This window comes from Aotus nancymaae, unplaced genomic scaffold (genome assembly GCF_030222135.1).
Source record: "Aotus nancymaae isolate 86718 unplaced genomic scaffold, 86718_ANA_hifiasm-v0.15.2.pri h1tg000057l, whole genome shotgun sequence".
In the NCBI taxonomy this organism is placed as follows: Eukaryota; Metazoa; Chordata; class Mammalia; order Primates; family Aotidae; genus Aotus; species Aotus nancymaae.
Genome location: NW_026988471.1, coordinates 45139724 through 45165332, shown reverse-complemented (window position 1 = coordinate 45165332; position 25609 = coordinate 45139724). Strand labels below are relative to the sequence as shown.

The 25609-nt window shown below is 45.7% G+C and overlaps 1 protein-coding gene across 2 annotated transcripts in view; it reads right to left on the bottom strand.

Annotated features, from left to right (window-relative positions):
• The window catches only part of EPAS1 (endothelial PAS domain protein 1), an 87478-nt gene that overhangs the window by 37121 nt on the left and 24748 nt on the right, over positions 1–25609 (bottom strand). Inside the window, exons 1-2 of one of the 2 annotated variants that reach the window (XM_012450577.3) lie at positions 22748–23312; positions 1309–1499 (exon numbers count right to left, since the gene is read on the bottom strand). In XM_012450577.3, coding sequence (XP_012306000.2) covers positions 1309–1499; positions 22748–22812 — 256 coding nt within the window. In that variant the 5' untranslated portion in view covers positions 22813–23312. Of the gene's footprint in view, positions 1–1308; positions 1500–22747; positions 23313–25609 lie in introns of those variants that run through there. The other variant, XM_012450578.2, reaches the window with a different exon arrangement.

The window sequence follows — 25609 nt, the reverse complement described above, 5'->3', positions numbered from 1 at the left end:
CAAGTACCACAGCAGGGAAGCAAAGGAGAGGGTTCTCACTGTGGGGAAGGGGCCTCCATCCAGTCATTAAATCCTCCACTGTCTACTCTTTATATGTAAAGATGACTGCAACATTAGCTGACTTTGCCTTCAGTTATCCAAGAAGATAAGCCTTTTTAAAGGGAGGGGTACACAAATGCCCTGTGATGCAGTCTCCTGGCCTTTCTCATATCCAGCAATCCAAGCCTTGCCAGGGCTCAGCCCACTGTTCTCTCTCTGCAGCATGTGTGACCATGTATCTGCCATTGTCTTGCATTATTCTTTGAAAGTATTTATAGAGCATATCTTCCCCCTTGGCTCTCCTGCTCTTGCCTGCACATTTCGTTTCTTTAGGCCTAGTCCTCCAACCCCAGACCCACTGAGCTGTCGTCCTATTTTCTGAAAGTCTGTCCCCCATATCCTTCCTGTACTCCAGGGACCAGAATAGTACATTCTGGCCTGGCCTCCCAGCCTCACACTGGATTCCCTCTTTCCAAGAATAGCCACTTCATAACAGGATGGCGGAATCTACCGTCTCCAAGGCACCAGGCTCACTCCGGAAAACTGAAAAACAACGGCAAAAGAACATTCCCTCCCCGAGTGCCTCCCTCACGCTCACCCCTCGGACACTGTCCCCACCTGCAGCACCAGAGCAGGCAGGGAGGAGCACCCCATCCTGTCCAGCATCCTTACAGAACTGACACCCTTGATGAGAACATCACATAGGTGCTTTACAGACATCATTTCAGTCAATTCTCACAGACACCCTGGGCAAGAAGTTTTTTTAACCCCATTTTATAGCTGAGGAAACCAATATTCAGAGACACTAAATGATTTGCCTGGCCTAACTGGCTTCTAAGAGGGAAAAGATCGTATGTGTGGGCACACCTTCTTGCTGCTCTGGAGAAGGCACTGGAAGTTAAGGATTAGAATGCTTCCTACAGATTCAATCTACTCTGGGGGACGGGTCTTGTGGCCAGATGGCAACACATGGAGAAGTCAGCAAAAGCCGTTCCTGGTTCTCCCAGCCCCCGTGTTCCCTCCAGCTTCCAGGTAACCCTGGTCCTGTCCCTGCCTTCCTCTCATGGCTAGATTCACGGTGAAGGTCATTGCTGCAAGAGAGATGTTTAACATGTAGGAATAAAGCACTAATGATGGTGTTTCTGTGGGTGAAAGTTCTGCAGTGGGAAGAAAGACTTTCCAGCCCTGGCAGCAGAGGAGTCCCCTGAGTATAGGAACATGCTGATAAGGCTGGCATCTGCCTAGCCTAGGGGAACCTGCTGGCCTTACCTGAGGAGAGGAGCTTGTGTGTTCGCAGGAAGCTGATCGCCAGCCGCATGATGGAGGCCTTGTCCAGATGGGAGCTCACGCTGTGGGGCAGAGGCAGCTCATGGGCCAGCTCATAGAACACCTCCGTCTCCTTGCTCCGTCGGCACCTCGCAGCATCCCGGGACTTCTCCTTCCTCCTTTCCGAGCTACTTCTAAGTGGAGAAGAAGAGGTTAGTTCCCGAAATGTTACTGTCAGCCTGTCATACCTCTGGCCAGGACTTCTCCATGGCCCCAACCCACAGTGCAGCCACCCTCCCCCACTGGACTGATCTGGGCTCACGCCAGTTGTCTGAGCCACACACAATCTCTTTTGTATTGTTAGCTCTGGTTTTGTGGGTGTTGGTGTCTTCTCAACCAACTTCCTCCTCTTGCATTCCCTGTTGAGGCCAGAACAGGGCTTCACATGGGTGGAGTCTGGGCAAAGACTTGCTGGTTCAATTAACTGCCAATGCCTTGGACCTGGCCCTGGATTATCTGGGGATGGGGTGAATGTCCAGGGATGGAAAGAGAAGCTATGATCAGTGGCTCAGACTACTTTGTCAGAGGCTTTTGAGAACAAGATAAAAAACTGCTTTAAGGTTCCTTTTCTACATAAGACACATTCAGAAAAAATAAGAGTATAGTACTGGATGCTAGATCTCACATTATACCAGAGAGTGATTTCCACAGTAAAAACTGAAAATACCATTATAGCCCAAGTATAGCCAGACATCCATCAGTCTAGAGTACCAACGTGCATTCTGTCAAGGATTAAAAAGCAGTGGGCACAAACATTTTCTCTCTAAGCCCTGCCAGCATAGGTTGCCAGTCTGTTTCAGCCTCATTCTCCTCTTTGTTGCAGAGATGACAGACACTGAAGCTTGCCTCTTTCAGGAAGTCCTAAAGAAATCCTGGAGGACTTCCTTTTTTTTTGTTTTGTTTTGTTTTTTTTTTTGAGATGGAGTTTTGCTCTTGTTGCCCAGTCTGGAGTGCAATGGTACAATCTCAGCTCACTGCAACCTCCGCCTCCTGGGTTCAAGCAAGTCTTCTGCCTCAGCCTCTAGAGTAGCTGGGATTACAGGTGCCCACCACCACGCCCAGCTAATTTTTTTGTATTTTTAGTAGAGGTGGGGTTTCACCATTTTGGCCAGGCTGGTCTCGAACTCCTGACCTCAGGTGATCTGCCTGCCTCAGCCTCCCAAAGTGCTGGAATTACAGGTGTGAGCCACCGCACCCAGCCAAAATCCTGGACTTTCTTAGAAAGTCTATGGCAAGTTCTAACACAGGCAAATTTAAAAGCCAGAATGTTTAGATTGGAATTCTAACTTCTCTGCTTGTTAGCTCTATAAATAAATCATTTAAACTGCTTACTTCACCTTCCTCATCTGTAAAATGATAACAATAGTGCTTACCCTACAGAGTTAATTGTGAGGACTAAATGTGATAATTTATATAAAATCTTTAGCATTAAGCCTGTTTCAACTATAAGCAATCAATGTTAGCTAATACTAATTTAAAAGATGGCCATGAAAAGACAGTCATGAGGGTTAAAAAGTTAAAAAACAGTATAGGACAATTCTATTTTCATAGAAATGTATGTATTATACATAATACTTCCTATAAATTATATAGGAGAAAGGCTAGACATATAATAACTATTATTATAGGTATCACTGACATAGTGCTTCCAAGTACTGCTTTAAGCAATACTACCTTGGCTTATTTAAACTCACACAACTGCCCTTGGAAGTAGGCATTATTATTATTATTATATACCAAATTTGCATATGAGGAAACTGGCCCATAGAGGCCAAGTAATTCACCTGTGGCCTCCAGCAAATAAATGAGGCAGCTGGACTTTGCATTGCAGGTGGGCCCCAGAATCGTGGTACTTAACCACCAGTGACTGTCCTGTCTCCTTCTACTCAAAAATGTTAGCAGTTGCAGGGTAGTGAGGCTATGGAAAGGTTTTTTTTTCTGTTTTGTTTTGTTTTGTAATGCTTATCTGTATTTTATTAGGTTTCTATAAATAACCTAATATTGCATATTTAATAAAGAAACAAGTCTGTTTTTTATTTTTTTTAAAGGCATCTAACTGGCCATGGTAGTATTTGCACCTGTAGTCCCAGGTACTTAGGAGGGTGAGGTAGGAGGATCATTTGGGCCCAGGAGTTCAAGACCAGCCTGGGCAATATAGTGAGACCCCATCTCTATAAAAACATAAATAAGATGAAAGTGTCCAATGCAGTCTATAAGTTTCAAGGCCTCAATCTAATCAGCTCTAGCTGGCCCGCTCTGTCCTGCCATCTGAGATTTCCAGAGGCTGCTTCTTTTTTTGTTTGGCTTTGCAGCCTTTTATTTGGACAGAAAATCTGTACTTTGGGATTCATGGAATGTGGACATGCCTCTCAAATCCCCCAAGATTTGGGGCAGAAGCACTGTTTTGACTTTACAATATGCTTCATTTAAAAAGACAGACCGTCCAGCTCTGTGGATGGATTAAGCATCATATACTCGGATTAAAGGACGAACTGTCCAACAGCTGTTGATGGTCAAGAAGAACCTTCAGAAAAATTGTGAAATGAGTGAAACTATTTTTCTTGTCCTGTCTCCCTTTTCTGCTTCCTTTATCTCATCCCTGTTTCCCTCTCTCCCTACCCCTGCACCCACCCTTCCTCGCCTTCTCAGGACTTGCCCTGACTAGACCTTTAGTGGTGGTTTTTATATTAGTCGCTTCCATTTGCATTTTAATCCTGACCTGATTGTGGAGAAAATGTTAAAGAATTGCAAGTATTCTGGCACAGGAAAGGAGGATGGGAAGAGGACAGGATGCTGAAATCACACACATCATGACTTTGGGTCATGCCAGGTGAAAGATGCTGGATTTCATTCTCCAGCACTAACCCTTGTGCTCTCCAACAAAAGCATCGTTAACACATAACCTCGTCATCAAGGGCCAAGAGAAGCCATCCTGGAGCAAAAGCAATCCCAACACAGGCTATGGCATTAACGCCAGTATCTGTATACACAAAGCTTCCCTCTGACATTGCCCCTTCCTTAGAGTAGAAGAGGCAGAGAGGAAAAGCCAAGTAGGGGAAAGGCAATCTGGAGTCAGTGCTCTGACAATGGCATCTGATATGTGAGTCTTGCCTTGTGCCCGGTCCTGTACCAAGAAGCTTTCACATATTATCTCATTATACTCTCACTAACAATAAAATAAAGCAGGTATTAACACAATTTAGAGACATGGAAACTGAGGCTCAGACATAATATGTCATTTGCCCAGTGTCACAAAGCCAACGCCTACATAAGCCATTGAAGGGTGTGTAGTCAGTGAGCAGACAGAAGTCCTGAGACACACAGTGAATCCCTATCTAATACCATCCTTGCAATCAAGTGAAGTGGGCAAGATAGGTATTGTCACTGTTCCTCTTTCACAGATCTGGAAACAGACACCTTAGCAGGTAAGTTACTTGCCTAGAGCAGTCCGGCTAATTAGTAGCAGAGCTAGAGCTAGAACCCTGCTCTTCCTAGGCCAATACCCTCTTCACCGCTTAACTGTAGGAGATAGTGGCTTTAGCAAGAAATAAAGCAACATCTTGACTTCCAGAAAAAGAAAGACTGAGAATCTTAGGCAGCCTCTTGGTTCAAAAGTCAGGGAGGTATAATAAAAGGACAAATATAATAAAAGGACAAATAATGCCCTTACAGTTTTAGGAGTTCAGAAAGCACTTTTTCTTACATGTGTTATCTCATTTGATCCTCACAGCAACCCTGAGAGATACAAACTATCATCCCCATTTAACAAATGAGGATGTGGAGATTTAGAGAGATTAAATAATTTGCTAAAAACATCATCTAAAACCTAGTTCTGGGTCCAAGATCAAAAGTTTTTCCATTGGTAGCAGGGAAACTGTCATTTATTGTACAACTTTGATGTTCCCAGTGCTCTGCTGATACTTTCCCACAAACTGGATGTTCACACATACTTTGGAAAGAAGAGAAAGGCTAAGACTTTTTTAAATACGGTGACAAAAATTTCATGAGGGGAGACTCTGTCTTTAAGTGAGCACCCATTCACCTTAGGAGAACACCTGGAACATTCAGAGTAGGACTAAGAACCAGCATCAGAGTTCAGATGGGGTCTGAAGAGAAAGAAGGGAACTCCGTGCTGTGAGCCTTGGCAGATACAGGTGAGGGTCACAGTAGTGCTGGGAGTGTGGTGGAATGTTCATATGAACATATCCTAGAGTGGGGTCCCAAGATGTCTGTCACCAGTAACACTGAGGGGTTGGTTGCCTAATTAGCTAGACTTTTAGAGTGATTAGGACTCACATGCCTAATGCCTGTGGCCATCCAGGTATCAAAACAATATGCCTATTACCCTATAAGGTTAAATGGTTTAGAAGCAGAATGGATTTCAGCTGGTCAAGGAGATGACTGAAGCTAATTAAGCAGGCTGAGATCAGTCTATGGGTTGGTGAAATTCTAAGCTGGTGCCAATTTGCAATAAGCTGCAAATGGAGGAAATAAAGGTCAAATGCAACTGGGAGAGGTCTAGTGACACTTCCATGAGGCTGGAGGTCTAGTGACACTTCCATGAGGCTTGTGGCTGCTGCACAGGGGCTGCCTGATGGGAGAAACACACCCAGCTCCAGGATCCAGAGATGAGGAAAAGTCACAGGTCCCCATACTTATTAGTAGTTGTCTGCTTCATGGATCAAATGACAGCAGAACCAGAGTCAGTGGTTCTCAGTTTTGCGGCTCACTGGAGTCACCAGAGGAGCTTTAAAAAACAGATGCCTGGGCTCTACCCCCAGAGATTCAGATTTAATAGGTCTCAGGTGCAGGCTAGGCAATGGGCATTTTAAAAGCTCCCCATGTGATGCTCATGTGCAGCCAGGGCTGAGGACCACTGTTCCAAAGCAGCCAGTTTTTAAAGGTAGGAGTGTGTGTGGGTGGAGGGGGAGGCAGATGGGGTTGGACTTAAATGTTTTTGGAGATGCAAACAGTTATGTCATCTTTCTCAAAGGGAAGGAAAAAAAGGAAACTGACATTTAGCACCGGGGCTAGGTGTATTTAATAAACAGTCTCATTTGATCCTCAATGATGCAGTGTTATCGGCCCCATTTTTGCAGAGCAGTGGTTCTCAATTTTGGCCCATCAGAATAACCTGGACGACTTATTAACACATAGTTTTCTGGGCCTGTGATCACGTGTCTGTGGAAGACTGACACCCAGATCCACTTCCAAAATGTACCACACTCTTTTCCTCCACCATGCACTGTGTCCATATTCACTGTGTCCCACAAATGTGAAGTCACCATCATAAGCCAGTTATTTATCTAGGAGTTGGTGTGACTACCAATGTACCACACACTATGGCTAATAGGAAGAGGGAGGTGAAGATAAGGAGACATCTGAAATAATGCCACATAGAAGGTGGCTACCCTTCAAAGAAGCCACCTTGAGAGAAGCCTATAACTGAATGCTGGTAGGTGGCCATTGCTCTGTCTTTTGGGAAGTCTTTTTAGAATTAACTTCAGAGCCACATAAGAAAATCAGATTTTTTCTTCAAAGGACACACTTCATTTCAAACCCCAAACAATATCATCCAGTTTACCCACCCCGTTAGTCACCAGACTTAGCTGTGGATGGATTGTGGTTGTTTGATAGGATAAAATGTACCCTCAAAAGGTAAGGCTTTGCCACAATTGAAGGTATTGAAAAGAATGGTCTTAGCTCTGAGGGCCATTCCAAAGGAGTGAGACAAAAATGTTTGAGATGAAGGCAGTGTTCCAGTGGCCAGTGTTCTGGATACATTCTGATGTCCAAAGGCAGCAGTGATCAGTAGGGGAATCTATCACATAGGGGAGGAAAGGTATCAGTGTTAGACAGTGAAGACAGAGAATAGGCCAAGCACAGTGACTCATGTCTATAATCCCAGCACTTTGGGAGGCTGAGGCAGGAGGATTGCTTGAGCCCAGGAGTTTGAGACCAGCCTGGGCAGCATAGCAAGAATGCATCTCTAAAAAAAAAAAAATTAGAAATTAGCTGGGCATGGTGGCATACACCTGTGGTCCTAGCTACTCAAGAGACTGAGGCAGGAGGATCCCTTGACATGGGAGCTCACGGCCACAGTGAGCCATGCCCCACTACACTCCAGCCCGGGTGTCAGTGAGAACCCATCTCAAAGCAAAACAACAAAAAGTTACAAATTCAGAACAGAAAACATTAAATTAGCAAATTCAGAAGAAGATGGCCAGATCAGATAGACTTTGAAAAGGGAAAAAAGGCATTAATATGCTTTAATACACACATCTCTCCTGAGGGGCATGGTCTCTATCCTGAAAGAGACCACAGCTCATCTGGGAGATAAGACTAATAACCCACACTAGTGTATCAAAAATCTACAAGATGGGACAAAGAAGAGGGAAGACATGAAGCTGCAGTGGCTAAAACAGGGGCGAATACTTTCACTTGGCACTTTCCTGAAGGAGGAATCCTGGAAAGCATCTCATACCTCAGCCTCCCAACCTCCCCTCCGCTGGGGCTGAACCTCCAGCTCTGACCTACTCTGATGGTCTGTGTCCCGGGAGCAGAGGGCCTGGATTGCATTTGGAGCTGACAGTAATGTCTGGGGCACACCCAACATGGCCCTCTAATGGTCAATTCTGCCTGGGCTGACTGGAGATGCTTATCCTCTGGCCCTCTCAGCCCCAGGCAGCCTTGTAGAAGAGAGCAGCAGATTCAATTACTAAGCAGCGCATCTGGGGCTTCAGATAACCCAGCTCTTTACGTAACCAGAGGACACATGGACTTCCCAGCCCAGCTGGGAAAAGCTGTGCATACACAGGAGTAATCATAATGAACTGTCCCTGTGCTTAGCTTCATCAAGCCCAAGGCTTAGTGGGTGCTACAGTCTGAATGTTTGTGTCCCCTCAAAATACTTATGTTGAAATTCTTACTCCCAATGTAATATTTGAAAATGGAACCGTTGGGAGGTGATTAAGTCATGACAGTGAAGCCCTCGTGAATGGGATTAGTGCAATTGTAAAAGAGGCCCAGCGGAATCCCCTCACCCCTTCCACCATGTGGAGACACAGCAACAAGGCACCTCTATGAATCAGAAAATGGGCCCTTACCAGACACTGAATCTGCCAGCACCTGGATATTGGACTGCCCGGCATCCAGAACCATGAGAAATGAAACTGTTGTTTATGAGCCATTCAGTTTATGGTATCTTGTAGCAGCCCAAATGGGCTAAGACAGTGGGGCATTCTTTATTCTACATATTAGTGAATAGTACCACTTTACATTTGGATCACACATTACAGTCTGTAAAACACTTTGTGAGTCAATCTGGAAATCTGTAACTAAACTTATAAATTTCACACAGTAGGACAGGAAGAGCAGCTACCATCATTCCCATTTTAGAGATAAGGAAAAACTGAGGTTTAGAAAGGTAATAGGAGTATGTGGAACTGGAACAAAACTCCTGAGTTCTGGCTTTTTCAAGGCCCTGTGAACAGCCAGCCTGCTGCCAAGCAGCGCTGGACATGCAGCACGATTACAAGCAGACCTTCATTATCTGTCCATCATATAACCTAGCTTTTCCCAACACATAATTTCCTTTTTAAAAATGCCTCGGTGAAGATAAGGGTAATGCATATTTAGTATAAGCAACTTCGAAAATACAAAAAGGTATGAAGAAAATGAAGTGCGATCTCATTGGATTTATAAATTTTTACTTTGCTCCTTTTACTTAACAGATGTCCCATTATTAAGAATTCTTTCAAAATATTCATAGTAGCCCACAATATCATATCATGTGGCTGGACCACAATGCATTTTACTATTCCCTTATTGCTTTTCAGTTATGGTTTCTAATTTTTAGCTGTTATAAATAACACTATGATGACTACCTTGGCATCAGGTATTGCTTATTTTTTATAATAAAAGATAAGTATCCAGCTTGCTGCCAGCTCCCCATAGCCACCTCACAGTGACCCCACCCTCACCCCATTAAAGCTGAGTCAGCAGATTTGGTAACACTGGCATCCTCAGGACCACAGCCAGCATTACTGAGCTCAGAGCACGGGACGCGCTGCTTCAGAGGGCAGTATCATGGGGAAGGAAGGCAGAATGTGCAATGGCTTCGGCCTTGGACCCAGGCTCAGCCCCCTTTCCCCATCGCCAGCTCTATCTAGGCTGCTTCTCTTCCTCATGCCATCTGCAGGTCAAAGCATCTGAAGAGAGAAGACCAGCTGTGCTAAAACTGGAGGCTTCCTTTGACTCTAATCCAGTTCTGGGAAGAGGGCCATCCTTTTTGATCAGCAGGACCTCTTCCCCCAGTGTAAAAATAAAGTGTTCTTTCCATCTTTCCCACCCCTTATCTTATCAACTGCAGGGATGTATAGAGAAGACTCTGTGCCGTCTTCACTTACGAAAAAGTGGGGAGAAAGCCAGTGGGTGCAGGAGGCATTTGCCTGCCTCTCCACTGCTCTCTGCGGCCTCTGAGGTCTGCCACTGCCGGACCCCTGACACCACGCAGATTTCAGCTAAGGGACTAATTAACCTCAGCGAGCTGAGATACTGACTACACAACCTGGAAACAACAACATGTGACTCTTTCCGGTTAGTAAAGAACTGCCTCTGTTTAATCCTGAATCAATCTTGTGGGGCAGGTATATCACTCCCATTTTACACATGAGGATACAGACCCCAGGGATGTTAGTGGCATGCCCAGCCATCACCCAGTGATGAAGCCAGCACTCAAACCCGGATCATGTGACCCTAAATCCCATATTCTTGATTGTAATTGGGTGACTTCCCTACAAGGCCAATAAGCAAGTCCCTATTACAGGTTCAAAAAGTTAGCTGAGCTGGGCATATTGAGGGTGAAGCCTTCTAGGATGCTAAATCTGATGAGCTTTTTGAAACATGTACTTGGTGTGAGAAGCAACAAAGTGAGACATGCTGGCCACCCTCTTGCCTGAGGTCAGCCCCTCAGCGGGCAGACCAGCCCCCTTGGGATAGTTCTCAGCTTGGAGAAGTCTTTAAAAAAAAAAATGGTTTGTACTTTTACTTTGCTTGTGGAGTCTACAGCTGCCACAGATTGTTTCCTTCTCAGTAGACTGTTTTCTTTGGTGCCACCTCTCTGGGCTTGGAGGTATTTCCCCACACTCAGGCTGTTACCAGATCTGATTTAGATTTTTTCCTTAGGGCTTCTACCCATCAGGAGCCTTCTTCCTTTGGATCTCACAAGCTTCCAGCAGCACAATCTGTGGTTTGGCTCAAACCCTTCTATCTGTGCTGCCATCCTGTTCCTACAACACTGCCTTCAGCTAAGAAAATTGACAAAGAAATTGCCAGCAGTAGAATCAAGAAGAAAGGGCCTGAGATGTAAAATGGGTTCCTCAGCATGAAGCAAACTCCCTGGGGAAAGTGGGGAGCAGCTTCCAACCCCACTTCAGCCTCTAGAGGGGACTTAGCTCCTGCTGCTGCCCCTCCCACTCCCTGCCCGGAATACACTCTCTCCATCTCCTAGGTCTGTCTGTATTACGCTCATATTTCAAGAGCGAGCATCCGTTTCCCCCAGGAAGGCCTCACCTGTGCTGACTTCTCCTCCAAGTCCCACTTCAGAGATTCCACACACACGATTCAGCCCTGTGTTGCTCTCCCTTGATTTCACCTCTGTGGCTTCTCTCTCCCTAACTAGACCACATACTTTCCAGGGAAAGAACCCCATACCTGTTCTTTTGGTGTCCTCTAAAGCATCAGTAATACAAAGTGGTACAAACTGGAGACATCGGATACAAGCTACTTCAATGACTTCAGTTCTGTGGATTCCTCAAAGCTGCTCACTGTTCTAGATCTTTCCTAAGAATTCTAACCCAGCTCTTGATTAGAATAAAAGGTTTCCATCTGGGAAGAGTCACCCTGTGGACACTCAAGGTGTGCATGTGTATGTCGGTGTTTGTCACCTCTGTCAATCAAATCTGGGGTCTGAACGAGTGCTGCTGACAACTCCTGTGGAGTCACCGAGAGCAGCACCTCCCAAACTTTGCTGTGGCCAGGAGTCACCCAGGGATCTTGTTACAGGGCAGCTTTAGGAGGGTCTGGGCTGGAGCCTGGCATTCTGCCTTTCTAACAACCTCCCAGATGATGCTGATTCTACTGGTCTGTGACCTCACACTTTGAGTAGAAAGAGACCCAGAGACACCTGCGATCTTGAGACTGAAGATGCCAACTGGCAAGGTTAGTGCTGCCCGCTGCCATCCTAATCTGAGGCACATAAAGTCCAACAAGTCTGATCTTCTCTCTTGCCAGGAAGAATCGTATTCTCTTTGTATCTTTCTTTATGGGATTTTACTAAGCCCTACATTGATGTCCCTCTCCTCCTCCATGTCTTCCCTACCTGTATCATTTTATCCCTTCCTATGTCTTCAAGACATAGGACTAGCTCAAGCCCTACTTCCTCCAGCCGTGTCCCTGGCCCCTCAGCAGCATTCTCCAGGGCACTTCCTGCCCACATTACTCACAGGCTCTTATTAAAGGCTTCCCTGTCTTGCTGGCTTTTCTATGCAAACGTCCTCCTATAACTGGACTATAAGTACCTGGGGCAGGGCACAGACACAACATCTTCCACTTTGGTGTATCTTTCACTGGAACCTGGGCCAGAGGAGACAAACTAGGTAAATATTTGCTAACAGATTGTGAAAGACAATCAAAAAATGCCCTTTACTCTTTTCCTTTCCCTCTCCAGGAGGAAAGAAAAAGTGATCCCAGCTGCCTTGGCCTCCATCCCCAGCCCAGCCTCGCTCCTCTCCCGGGTGCTGCAGCTGGGGCGGCTCAGATTTTATTTCACTCTCTGCAGCTCCTCTTCCCTTCAGTGAAGAGTTAAAACATCGGGAAGGCTCCTTCCCACTTGGAAATCTCCATTTCCTCCTGCAGCGTGAACAAGAGAACTCTATGGACAGAGGCTGAGCGAGCCAACTGCGCAGGGAGTGAACTCACTCTGAATGGTGCTGTTCTAACACCCGCCAAGTCAAGTCATTAAGATGCCATCCCCGAGGTGCAGCCCCCAGCGTCACCTCTGGATATCCATATCCTCAAGCCCGCCAGCAGAAAGGATGAATGGTGAGCACAGAGCTGGTGAAAGCAAGCTCTTTCATGAGCAGGGCATGAGAGGACCTCTCTGGTTCTTCTAAGGTGGGGGTGGGGCGCTCCAGAGTAGAAGTTGTCCTCCTCTCTCCCACTGCCTCCTCTACCACACCAAACTAAAATTAACCCTCAGATTTACAGGGAGTTACCCAAACGATTGCTCCACAAAAGGCAATCAAGAAAGGGGGTGGGTAATAACATTAGAGAAAATATCTGCAATGCCAAAAATAATCACTGTGTCATGAGAAAACAGAGCTGGCCTGCCTCAGAGGCCAGCACTGGGTATATACAGGAAGGAGGGGGCAGAAATTCCCCTGGCAGTGTCGTCAAACATTCTGGATGGAAAAAGGCAGGGGGGTGGGGGAGGTGAAGGGGGTGGTGACGTGCATAACCAGGACAGGCAGTTGTCAGAGAGAACTCTTTTCAAGTACAGAATATGATTTTAAGGGTCAGTTCTCTCTTCCTTATTTCAGATACTTTAATTTCAAAGAAAACAACATTTGTTTAGACTTTTAATCAAGACTAATGCTTGATCATATGGTAATAGTGAAATATCCTAGGATCTGCCTTAGTAATCCCAACATGTTGCAGAACTTCTGGTTCCTGGAATTTGAAGTATTTCAAAACAGCAAGAGAAGCGGGAGAAAGCACGGGATCCCTCACTTCCTACCCCCATCCCATAACCCCTTCTCCCCTCCCTATTAAAAAAAAGAAAAAGAAAAAGGAAAAGAGAGGAATGAGCTGGTAGAGAATCTCTCCGGGGCTTCCTTTATAAAAAACCCTGATCTGATACCTGTTCACATGTCCAGCATTGTGGGATCTGACTCATGCCACAGTGCAAGCACTTGCTTTCTCCCAATTCTGCCCCCTCTTGCTCTGATGAGAAGTGAGGTGTCTGTGCACATTTCCATTCCTTTGTAAAGAAGTCATCAAAAGCCACAGGAAATGCTAAAAGTCTTCTCCAAATTTATATCATGATCTCAAATGATAACATTGAGCAATTTGGGAAACAGAATTGTACTTTTTCCCCCAGCAATGGCTTATTCCTTCCACTCATTCAACATATATTAGTGATTCCCTCTTCCTATGCTGGGGCTGTGAGCAGTAGAATGAAACGTAGAACAACTGTCCCTGACCTCAGGGTGCTTGCAGAGAAGTGAAGAGTCAAGTCCTGAAGAGTGGGCTGAACAGTCAAGTGCTGTAGGAGTTTGGGAGGAGAAAGCCTGCGAGGCTGGAGAAGACAGGGAGAACTCTGCTGGAGGCAGGCTTTGAAGGAAGAGCAGGATATGGGGAGGCAATCAGGACGGCAGAGGAATGACAAAGACACACTATGGGAATGGGCAGGGGTGCCAGTGGTTGGGAGACAGGCTAAGAAAAGGGAGCAAGGCAGTGAGAGTCTGGGTGGGGAGAACGCATTCATTAAACAGAACTTGCTGAGTATCCAGGAGGTGCCAAGCACACAAAAGGGCTTTAAACAAAAGGACAGGTAGCTAAATTCAGATGACCAGATAATGGCCTAGCCTGTTGTCTGATTCATGGCTGAGGTGCCAGGTGGTGGGCCGTGCCAGAACCCAACCTCCATGCCCCTCTTGCTGGCCAGGCTTTGGCCCTGCTGGACAGCAAGTATGAGAACCCCTCTTTTCTTGGCACCAAAGCCAAGGAAAATGAAACCCTCTGTTGGAAGCTCTAAATATGGCAGCAACCCTTGGGCTGCCACAGGCTGGAGCCTCAGCTTAGTCCACAGAGACCTCCGCAAGGCATTCTTGCTGAACAGTAACTCATAAATGTTACCCGTGGGATGAAAAACAAACTTCACCCAGGACACACGCCTCCTCTGGCTCTGGTGGCATTTTATTTATTTCCACAGACCTTAGTCCCCATCTTCTGTTTCCCCTTGCCCCCCCCCCGCTTTTTTTTCTTGAGATGGGGTCACCCAGGCTGGAGTGCAGTGGCATGATCTCAACTCACCGCAACCTCCGCTTCCTGGGTTCAAGTGAGTCTCCTGGCTCAGCCTCCTGAGTAGCTGGGATTACAGGCACGTGCCACCATGCCCGGCTAATTTTTGTATTTTTAGTAGAGATGGGGTCTCACCATGTTAGTCTGGTCTCGAACTCCTGACCTCGTGATCTGCCCACTTTGGCCTCCCAAAGTGCTGGGATTACAGGCGTGAGCCACCGTGCCCGGCTGCCCCTCACTTTCTTTACCACTGACCAAGAGAATAAAATTTGAATCAGACCTTGGGGCACGGAGCAGCTCGTCAGCCCACCACATTTTACCCCAAACTATTTTCATCTTGTCACTCCCCCATTTCAAAATGAAAATGGCTTCCTATTATCCTCATGATGAAGTCCAAGCTGAACATGCACATGCTCCTTGAGGTCTCCCAGCCCTTTCCAAACTTAGCTCCTATGAGCCTGCAGCTCCATGCCTACCCCAGCCAGACCACACTATGCCCTGCCGCCCCCAAACTGAGCACTGCTTTCTGCTGCCCAGCCATGTCCCAGATGATCTGTTCCACTTGAAATGCTTCTTCCTTTCTGACCTTCTAAACCCTATAGTTTGAGAGCTAACATATGCCTACCACCTCCACAGAGGCTTTTCGCAGCATCCCACTGAGCCCATACCCGTGTCTCCTCCTCCCCGCTGCCTGGAACACTTAGTGAATCTGTGCTACTTCACTGCGAGACGCCATCACTTTGTTAGTCCTTCTTTTGAAGTTCTCTAAGGGCACAGGCAAAATGTCAGACTTCTCATGTGTCAAAGTACCTTATCCCAACAATAATAGTGTCATACGGCTCTTTCAGTTATGGTATGGCGAGCTGGCATGATGATTAAACCAGCCATGTTCGCCCAGCCATGGATCAGTATTGCAAAGTTACAGTACTTTCATGCTTTCCAGTAGAAAGTGGATTAATAAAGGGGAATGATGGTGGTTATATTCATCACTAGGTTGCTGAACACCCCATGACTCCTCACTGTCCCCAGGAAACAAATCCCTATATCCTAAGGATATTTTTATACAGAGGTAGCTGACTATACCTGCTATCCACATCATGTGTATGTTTCATGAGCCAGCTGCTAGTCAGCTCTCACTGACACAGGTGAACAAGTCCTGACAAGGGCAGACCCCTCCCCTCCTGGCCCATCCCATCCTTAAGAGGCCAGGGAGGTTTCTGCCTTAGATCCCACCTCCTTGACACTACAGAACAATCTCTTGCCCAATACCCGTGGCCCAGAGCCCTCACCTCACATGTGTAGGTGTCCTGCTTAGACTCAGATTTCTGGCAGAGAGGATGCCAGGGCTTGGCCAGGGTTCTACCCTTCTGATGAATATGACATGGAGGTGAGAAAATGGGCCAATCCCCAGGGGGAAAAAGCCACTGATACAAAAATCCTAAGAAACAAAACAAAAATAAAAAACCCAATGACAACTCTAAAGATCAGCAAGCAGGGCTAAAGAACAGCCCACACTTTGGAAAAAAAACACTCCATTAGCCCAAACTTCAAAAAGTCCACTCCACTCCACTCCCCAGCCTTGGACATCCCCCCAAGACACTCATCAGACCAGCAGGGGGTTAACAGAACCCAGCTGCCCCTCTTATCTGGCTAGCCTGCTAATGGCAAATCTCTGCTACTGAGGTTCTGTCAGTGATTTCTGCAAATCACTTTTATTAGAGATAATGTCATCTTTACCTCATTATCCAGCCCAGCGGTCAAACAGAAAACAAGTTGATTTTTCTTTTCTGTGAAACACCAGTTCTGTCCATTAACACTGACAGGTGACAGGGAACTGAACCTCCTGGGCCACTCTTCTCAAGAGATTTTGGTCAAAACTTAGCACGTAACCCTCTTTTTCCTCGGGCAGGCAGAGCACACCCCACAGCCTCTTCCACAGAGCCTCTAAAGCAATGGTTGGTTTCTGTGTTTGTGATGCTCACTGCCCCGGCAGCTCAAGAAGGGGTCGCTGGTGACACCGTGGCCGGCCTGCCTGCACACTCAGTTCTGCCCAGCAGATAAAACAGTTGAATAACACCCAGGCAGGCGAGTGCAGGAGCACTGTTAATTCTACTTTGTGCAAAGCAATAATTAACATGTGAGTCAGCAGCAGAGAAAGACTTTAAGCCTGGGAAAAAAACAGCCCCAAAGTCCTGAAGCCTCCGAGGCAGCACCGTGTTCGATTAAACGATTTAGAAGATTAGCGTGGTGGAGGGAGACCTGAGTGGAGGTGGTATGAAACTGCAGTGGCTTTCCCTGAGTTGTCTCTCAGCTGCGTCCAGGACACTCTGAATTTTGGTGCCAGTTGGTAGAAAGAAAAGGTTCATTTCTCCAGAATCAGCTCAGAAGTGGTCTTTTCTGTCTCCCTGCTTAGTTGTTTCCCTTAATTATTTTTAAACCTCAGAGCTTTGGCTTCATTGGAGTGACGTCTGATGGCCACAGAGATCCTGACAAATGCATGTATTCTTTTCCCATGGTGGTCTGCCAAACCCCACAACTCTATGCCACCTAGAGGAAAGATCTAAAGTAATCAGAGTTCTAAAACGCCACCCTTACATAGCTAAAACAGTTTCTTTTTAGTGAAAAAGCAAGTACTCCTTGGCATTTTAGCATTTTTGTAAAAAGTACAGCTCCTTGGAATTTAAATCACATCTGGTCTTTTGTTTGATGAGCTCTGGCTTTCATTTATTTAACAATTACTGAGTGTCTACTACATGGCAGGCACTGGGGATAGAAAAGGGAAGACAGATCCCTGCCCTCCAGGGGCTGACAGCCCAGTCAGGGAGACAGGCTGAGCAGACCAGGCCAAGGGCCTGTGCCAGGCAGAGGCAGCTGGACTTCCCGGGCTTGAGGGCTTGAACACTTACTCAATGACCTTACTTAAGTTTCTCTAAACCTCAGTGTCCTATAGAAACAGTCATTCTACAAATGACTGCCTTACAGAGCTCTTGTGGCAAATACATAATACATACAGGTAACATGCTGAGAACCATGCCTGACATATAACATGCACTCAATGGTGTTGAGGCCATTGCCACAGAAGTCAGGAGCAAGTGCTCTGGGAGCAAGAAAGATAACATAACCCAAAGTGGGGAAGAAAAAAAGGCTCCTAGAGGGTTTTCCCAGTTGTGAATTTAAGGGCAAAGGTGAGTTAGCCAGGAGGTGGTGGTAAAGGAGACAGGGCAAAATCAGGCCTGGTAAGGCTATGGTTGTAGGAGCACAGGGCTTGCCAATGGGGGCTAAGCTCCAGAACAATGTTCGGGACCATCCCTGCTGAGGTGTCCCAAGGTGCCCTCAGCCGGAAGCAGAATCCTGGTTTAGCTGAACCATGGGGCAACCCTATTGTGGCATTTCTTCTATTTTTGCATTCCTTGTGCTTTGACAATGAGATGATTGTGTGGATATTACAAGAGGTGATTATCTCCATGGGCACTGAGCCTGTTTTAGCGCAAAGACCTTGCTTTGCCAGAGCCAAGACTTCTGAGGTCACAGCTAAGTTGCCAATTCTAGAGAACGTCTAACAAACCTCAAGGCCACTGGGAACCCTGCTCTTTGCAGGATGGCTTATTTTAAAAGATAAGCTACACTAAGCAGGTGCTAGGCAGAAGGTAGCCTGGACTTGGGAGAGCCTCAATCCAGGGACAGTGCACTACACATCTATGTGTGCCTAGCTCTGTGTGTAGGGACTTGAGGGAAGAGAAGAAGACAGCCTGTGCTATGAAGTGATAACAGCTCGGAAACAGAGCTGGATTTTGGATTCTGTAAAGCCTTTTACCCCAGATCTCTGTGGGAATGGGAGTGCTTGGTGAAGCTCCTGCCATCTAGGGGGCAGGGGCAGAGGGCACAGAGCTTGTTTGATTCTATCGTGACTTAAAGCATTAAGATACAAACTTGGAGGGAAAGTTTCAAGAAAAGAGAAACAAAATACTACTGATGCTTCTACGTGTTACAACAAACATGTGGCATCATAAATGGTTTGGAACCTCGATCAGAATGTGTTCAGCAGTTACACATTATTAGTTGGATTTAAGTCATTCTGTGATGAATCATTGAGATTCATCTCAATGCCTATAGATGAACTTCTTGGCTGTGAGGCAATAGTTAGGGAATTTAAAATGTGTAATATTCCACAGAGACAGGCAGAAGCTATGCAGACAGCCAGTAGTGTTTTTGTCTTTAAGAAAGATTGTGTGTGTGTGTGTGTGTGTGTGTGTGTGTGTGTGTGTGTGTGTTTGAGATGGAGTCTTGCTCTGTTGCCCAGGCTAGAGTGCAGTGGTGTGATCTTGGCTCACTACAACTTCCGCCTCTGGGTTCACGTGATTCTCCTGCCTCAGCCTCCCGAGTAGCTGGGATTACAGGAGCCTGCCACTGCGCCTGGCTAATTTTTGTATTTTCAGTATTTTGTATTTTAGACATGGGGTTTCACCATCTTGACCAGTCCGATCTCAAACTCCTGACCTCGTGATCCACCCACCTTGGCCTCCCAAAGTGCTGGGATTACAGGCGTGAGCCACCACACCCGGCCATGTGTGTGGGTTTTAATAGAATGCCTACAGAGATGAGCATAGACCAATGAATAGGCAAGGTCTCCAAGGGGAACAGAGCTTGTCTTAGAGGGAGAACTCCTCGGTCTCATTGCCTTTTTGCTGCCAGCTTCCCTTGACCATCTTCCTGTTCTTTCCTAGGCCTCCCCGTACCATAAATAGAATAGCCTACATGTTCGTCTCCTGTCTTGCAGGGACTGTTGGCATAGGCGCCGAGTACTAGGAAGGAAAGAGCATTCTAGAAATGGTGCCTCCTACCCCATGGTTGCCTGGCACCCAGATGACAATCTCTGAACCAGAGTCAGTAACCAACCCTAGCGCTTCATTTTCAGACATGGCCTACTCAATCAGGAAGGATTTCTGGAACTGCCCCTATTAAGGAAAAGAAATGTAATATGCAACTTGATTTTAAAAACCCAGGAAGCTCTAACACTCTATCAAGTTCTTAAGACTTTTTCTTTGCTCCATAATCCTTGGCCAAGTTCAAAGGTGAGCACTTTCCCAGAGGCTCATTAGGAATAATGTTTACTTCATACATTTGGAGGTTGCAAAGTTTGATTCCATTTTGCTTATTTGGAAAAAAATAACTTTTTTATGAACAAAAAGGAGGAGGGAACAGGGAATGAGACAAGGGTAAAATGTGAAAGAGAAGAAAAAGGTGCTTAGAAGATTGGCCTGGAAGGCAGACTCGTGTTCTGAACATTTTCACCTCTGATTTGCTCTGAAGAGTTACAATGGGAAGTTATTGTAAATTTCACCCTTCTGAACCTCCAAGACCCTATCTGTCCTCCCTATTGTTCTGAGTGATTGCTGAAGGGGTGTTCTGATGGCAGATATGACATGTACTCATACTTTCATAGAGGATGCTACATAAATAAATTGTAGTACTTACAATTTATTGTAAGTCCTGGTGGTACTTACAATCACCAGGACTTCTGGGTTCTGTACAGAGAAGGAAGTTCAACAGAGAGCTCTGTGAAGGTTTGTGGTCTGCTGCTCTGAAGCCAGGAGGTCATAAACTTGCCCATCAGGCCAGGCCATCACTGACTTAGGTGATAGGCAGCCATTCTCAGTGACTGGCTGAGGCCAGGGAGTTCATGCTTACACTTCATCTGTCATTTCATCCCGTTTCCTCCCCTAGAATAAAGTACTGCCACCTCTCATGTTTGGTTAATGAAGACAGGTATGGGGGAGGTGGTCGTGGAGACAGCAGTACTTAATGCCTCTACCTGTCTTATCTGCCAGTGTGGCCTCTACTCATTCTTCAAGACCTGGCACCCAGATGACAATCCCTGAACCAGAGCAGTCAGAACTACTCATTCTTCAAGACCCACTCAAGCTCTTAGTTCTCCCTCCTTCCAAGAAGTGTCCCCAATTCCCTGGCTAGGGTGACCTCACTTACTGTCTACACCACTCTTTTGGCACTTAGCAGTCTCTGCCAAGTATAGTTAAGTCTCTTTCTATCTGTGTAAGTCAGTGTCACTAACAGCCCAATCTGCATGTGGACCCTAGGGGGCCATGGAATAGTTAAGACTGGAAGAGTAATTTGAGGCTAGGGCCAAGTTTTTTCAAAACCGAAGTTCAGACAATGCTGGGGAGGGAGTATGTGTAGCCCCCTCCCCAGGTGGGTTAACATTTAGGAGCAGTGAATTTACCTTTGATAGAGGGCTGGCTCAGGAGGCCGGAGGCAATACTAAGCTCTTCCCAAAGACGTGGACGTAGGGTTCTGCGGGGCCTCCTCTGTGCAATGCCCTCTGGAGGTGGGGCTGAGAACACCACCAGGGTGCCCACAGCTGTTCAAAGCTGAACAGGGCAGAACACTATGTTTTTCCACAAGTCACTCAACAGATGAATTTTTGTGTGTGCCTACTCTGTGCCAGGGACTATATTCTAATGGAATTATCATCCAAGGATATATGGGAAGCTGTTTTGAGCCCCTTTATAGCTTCCATCTACACTATTGGTTTTAGACAAGGAGTTTTAAAAACTGTGTCCCACCTTACATTCCAAATAGGTAACTTTTGTTTTTCTGCAGTTCAACTTTAACTTAAATATTAATGACAGTGTTCCAAGCTTCGGAATTCATGGATTTTGTAAACAAATCTGAGCTCCTGTCTCTAAAGTCGCTGTGGTTCTAAACATTAGATAGGTTGCTATCAAATCTCCTGGCTCCTCTGGTCCATTCTAAAATCTCTACTCCTATCCTCTCACTGCCCATACCACCTAGTTTTTAATTTCTAATATTCTCTAATTCTCTAACACTCTCCTGTATATTAATGTCCTCTCCTCACTTAGATTATAGCTCCCTGAGGGCAAGGACCACATATTCTACTTTTTCTCTTTTTCATCATGCCAACGTAGTACTGGGCACACAGCAGGAATTGAGTATATATTCAACCATGAAATCATGGCACTTTAGAATAAAGAAAATGTTAGCATTTATCCAGTCTAATCCCTTCATTGTACAGATGAGGAAACTGAGACCTGGAGGTTTTAGGTCACTAGCTCAAGGTCAGCACAGCCCCTCCTGGTCCTGACACCAAGACCAATGTTTATAGGCAGTAAGCCATTACCTACTGGCATAGAGACAACAGTGACTCACAGTTTGCAGTTGAGGAGTCAGAGGTACAATATGTTTAAGTAACGTCTCCAAGATACCACAACTCCTAAGTGGTAAATCTAGGACTGGAACCCAGGCAATCTGGCTCCAGGGCCTGCAGGCTTACCGCCTCCTTCTCACTTCTCCTCTCCAGAATCCCTACAACCATTTCCCCCATTTCCATATCGGGGTATTTACTATCTCTTGAGTGTTATCACCTGTATGCTCATCCTACCCCTACCTGGCCCGCACTAGACTATACTTCCTATGAGCAGGAACAAAGGTGTCTCCTTTAATTTTCTAGGATCTTCAACCCAGTGCCTTTCCTACAGTGGGTGCTTAGTGAATAGAATTCCAAATATGTACAAATGAAGTATGCTAGGCTAGTAAGGTAATCCATTTCTTCCTCCTAAAACACTGTGTAGAACTTTAAATACTTGTTTTTCCCCCATGGAGGAGATAGGAATCTATTGCGAGTACAAATGCGTTTGCCAAGGCCTCTCCACCCTGGCCAAATGTTGCCCAATTCTTGCACAACCTTAAAGTCAGGTGAGAGGCTCATCCCCCCGGGAGGTGATCTAGCCCCTCCTCTCTGCACTTATTCATCAAGGTTTTTACCCCCATTTTCTTTCGCTCTGTACAGAAGACTTCATCCTGCCCCCCATACTTAAGCCACTCCAGGAAATCTTGATAGTCCAATTCCCTAATTATCAGGCAGTTGAGAGGAAGCTTAAAGAGAAAAGAAGATTCCCCACTCCCCCTGCTTCTCCCAAGAGCATAATTTGGTCCCCTGCTGGTGGGAGAGTCAGCAACAACTATAAGATTCAAGTGTTTCCCAAATTCACCCAGGAGGGGAAACTAGGCTATCCCCAGGGGCAACTGATGCCTACAAGGAACTGACCCAATCCCAGCAGCACAGAATCATTTCCATTTCATGTTGAATGTCATTCTTTCCTCAAATATTCAAAATAGCACCCATGCTATTCCAAGGCTGCCCCTTATGAAGAATAACTGGGCCCCATAATTATGGTTTTCTCTGCAGGAAGTTATCACTACAGCTTAGCTATTTTCTCTCTTCAGGATTTAAATGGGGTGAAGGTAAGGGACTTGCACTAACCTTGTACATAGCAGCCTTCTGTTTCTTCTTTGTATCCCTGTTTTAAAAACAAAAAGCCCTAACATGAGTTCTAATGATAATCATAGTAATAAGATTTCAAGATTTTCACCAAATTTTTTATCCATGCAGCAGCTATAGATGAGTATAAAACACCCTGGAAGTGAGCATGTATGTCCCAATGCAGCTTTCCTGTAACAGCTGCCAGGAACAGAGAAAATGGTTATGGAACTCCTCCCCCCAACACCTGCCTGACACCACCAGCACAAAAGCCAGAATTCTCCTGCTAAGCAATAGGAAAGTTGACTAGCTACCATTACAATTACCCTGCACTGATCTTGTCCCGCCTGGATTCTCAGCTGAACTACTAGAAGGTCACCACCAAAGTGAGTCACGTCATCCTTCACCTGCCTACAGGATATTCTTAAACTGAGGCTATTGGGGCTTTTACCATGAATGCAGCACACCTTTTGGTGCCTCTCCTAGTCCCTCAGCCTCAAGCAAGCACCCACACCAGCAGAATTTTTCTTCATGCTCTTTTGTATGCTCTTGCTCCCAACTCCAATGGATAGGACAAAACAGTTCACTCCTCAAAAGTAACTATCTAAAAAATCCCCAAGGGCATTAATATTCTAAGGTAATACAATACTGGTTTTAAAATCCCATATTATCTAAGACTCTAACCTAGAACATACAGAACACTGCCCACTACAGAGGACTGGCTCAAACAGGCCCCAGGGAACCTTCCTCACTGTGCTTTTCAAGTGGGAAATGGATTCCTCCCAGGGTCCTGTCCTTACGAGATTTCCCTGCTCCACCTGGAAAGGTCAGCTCACCCTAAAGATAAACTGGACCTTTTTTCTTCTCTTTCGCTGTTTAGAGCTACAGAACATACTTAAATATTAAACAACATCTCTATCAATGGGGAACTGCCCAATCCAACAGTATAGCAAAAGCCTGTGCCCAAGCTGGGTGAGACAGAAGACAGGAAGGAAGGCTGTGAGACGGGCTCCAACCCAGCTCATTTTCAGTGCAGAGCAGAAACACCAACCAGTTTTGAATTTCTCTATTCTCGGCATTTAACAAAACAGCTCCAAACGGAGGACTCTGTCTCTCCTGTTAAGCATTTTATAAGGTGCAGTTAATTTCCCACTTACGTAACTGCTCTTAATATGTACCTTTAAAACTTATTGTGGAAAATGTTTGGCATCTAGGGGCAGCCTGAGGATGACCGTTTTCATCCTGTCTAGGCTGTCATAGTCTTGCCCCAGTCTATATAGCATATCACAGCCAAATGGGGACATAAATGCTCCCTCTAACTGTGTCTTGGTTTGGCCAGAGATGGCCTTAAACTGCTCTGTTCTCAGGGTTACTTTTCCCTACCTGCAACATGCACCTATGGAAAGCAAGATTTGGAGTTTCAGATGATCAATATTCATTGGGCATCTACTGTCCATGGGCCTTGTTAAGAACTGTGGGGTGCTTAAGACATATGAAAACATAATTCATCCTGCCCTTGCTTTTAAGCTGCTTACAAACAGCAAATGAGACAAGAGGTCACCCTGTATACACAGTAGCCATAGACTAAATATTTGTTGTTGGTGGTGAAACCAGACATTGTATGGGCTGGCAGAAACACGCAAAAGATCACGGTGGGTTATTTCACAAGACAGGAGAATCACACCCAATACAGTCAGTTTCCTTTGATCACTCATGTATATCTTTGCAAAATTCTGTTTTGGCTTCCCTGTGGAAAACAGATAAGCAAATGACCTGGTGGCATAATAGTGGCAATATCTAATACGGTTCACAATTTTCAGAGGACAAAAAATTACTCTCTTGATGAGTTTGGTCAGTTTTTTACTAGTCTCTTATGCCATAAGAAAAAGAGCAAGACATCAATCTCTGGATGACTTTGGGACTCAAGAGAGGCTCTGTAAATTCAAGGTGTTATTCCTTGTTCAATCTTGTTTATTCCTCCTGTTCATTTGTTAAAAGACCTCATCAGGTGTGGACACGGTTGCCTCTGGTACCTACTTTATTTCACCTTTCTTAACAACTGTTTATTGAGCACTATTTTATATTCATCACCAAACTTAGTGCCAAATATTGGAATAACTTTTAGAATAAATGTAGCACATATGAATTAGACAAAATATACCTGCTTAAAAAACGTCTCCTCATTAACCTCATCTAGATTTTAAACTTTTCAAGGGTAAGGGCCCTATGTTGCCTTTATGCTGAGTGTAGACTCTAGTTACGATCATTGAGGTGCCCACACAATTTGGGAGTGCTGTGGTTCACACCGCTCCCAATCTACCAGTCACTTCCCTCCTAGGCAGACAAGTCTGGAGCTCATGCAAGGTTTTTAGCTGTTAACAGATTGATTCCTTAGTAAATAACAAACTTCAGCTCCAAGAGCAGTATATGAAAGATTCCGAGGACACCTCTGGGCTCAGAGATGCTATGATTGATTAATATTGCCTGTTTTGGGGGTGGACTAGGTGAGGGAAGCACAAGTGCTATCTATGCATTCGCCATCCCTGATATAATGGAAACAGCAGAAGCTTTGGAGTGAGGCCTCTCAGCTTCAAATCTGGGCCCTGGCTCTGTTTACAAGACCTGAGGCAAGTCATTTGGCCTCTGTACATCTCAGCTCCTCATCTGTAAATGGGAATAATATCTATTTCACAGGCTTGATGGAAAGCAGTTGTTCTCAAAGTGTGGTCCAGGGACCAGCAACAATCGGTTATTACCTAGGAACTTGTTAAGAAATGCAAACTCTCAGGCCCCACCTCAGATCTGTGGGCTGAGTAAGAAATTTGGGGTGAGGTCCAGCAATCTGAGTTTTAATAAGCCCCAGGC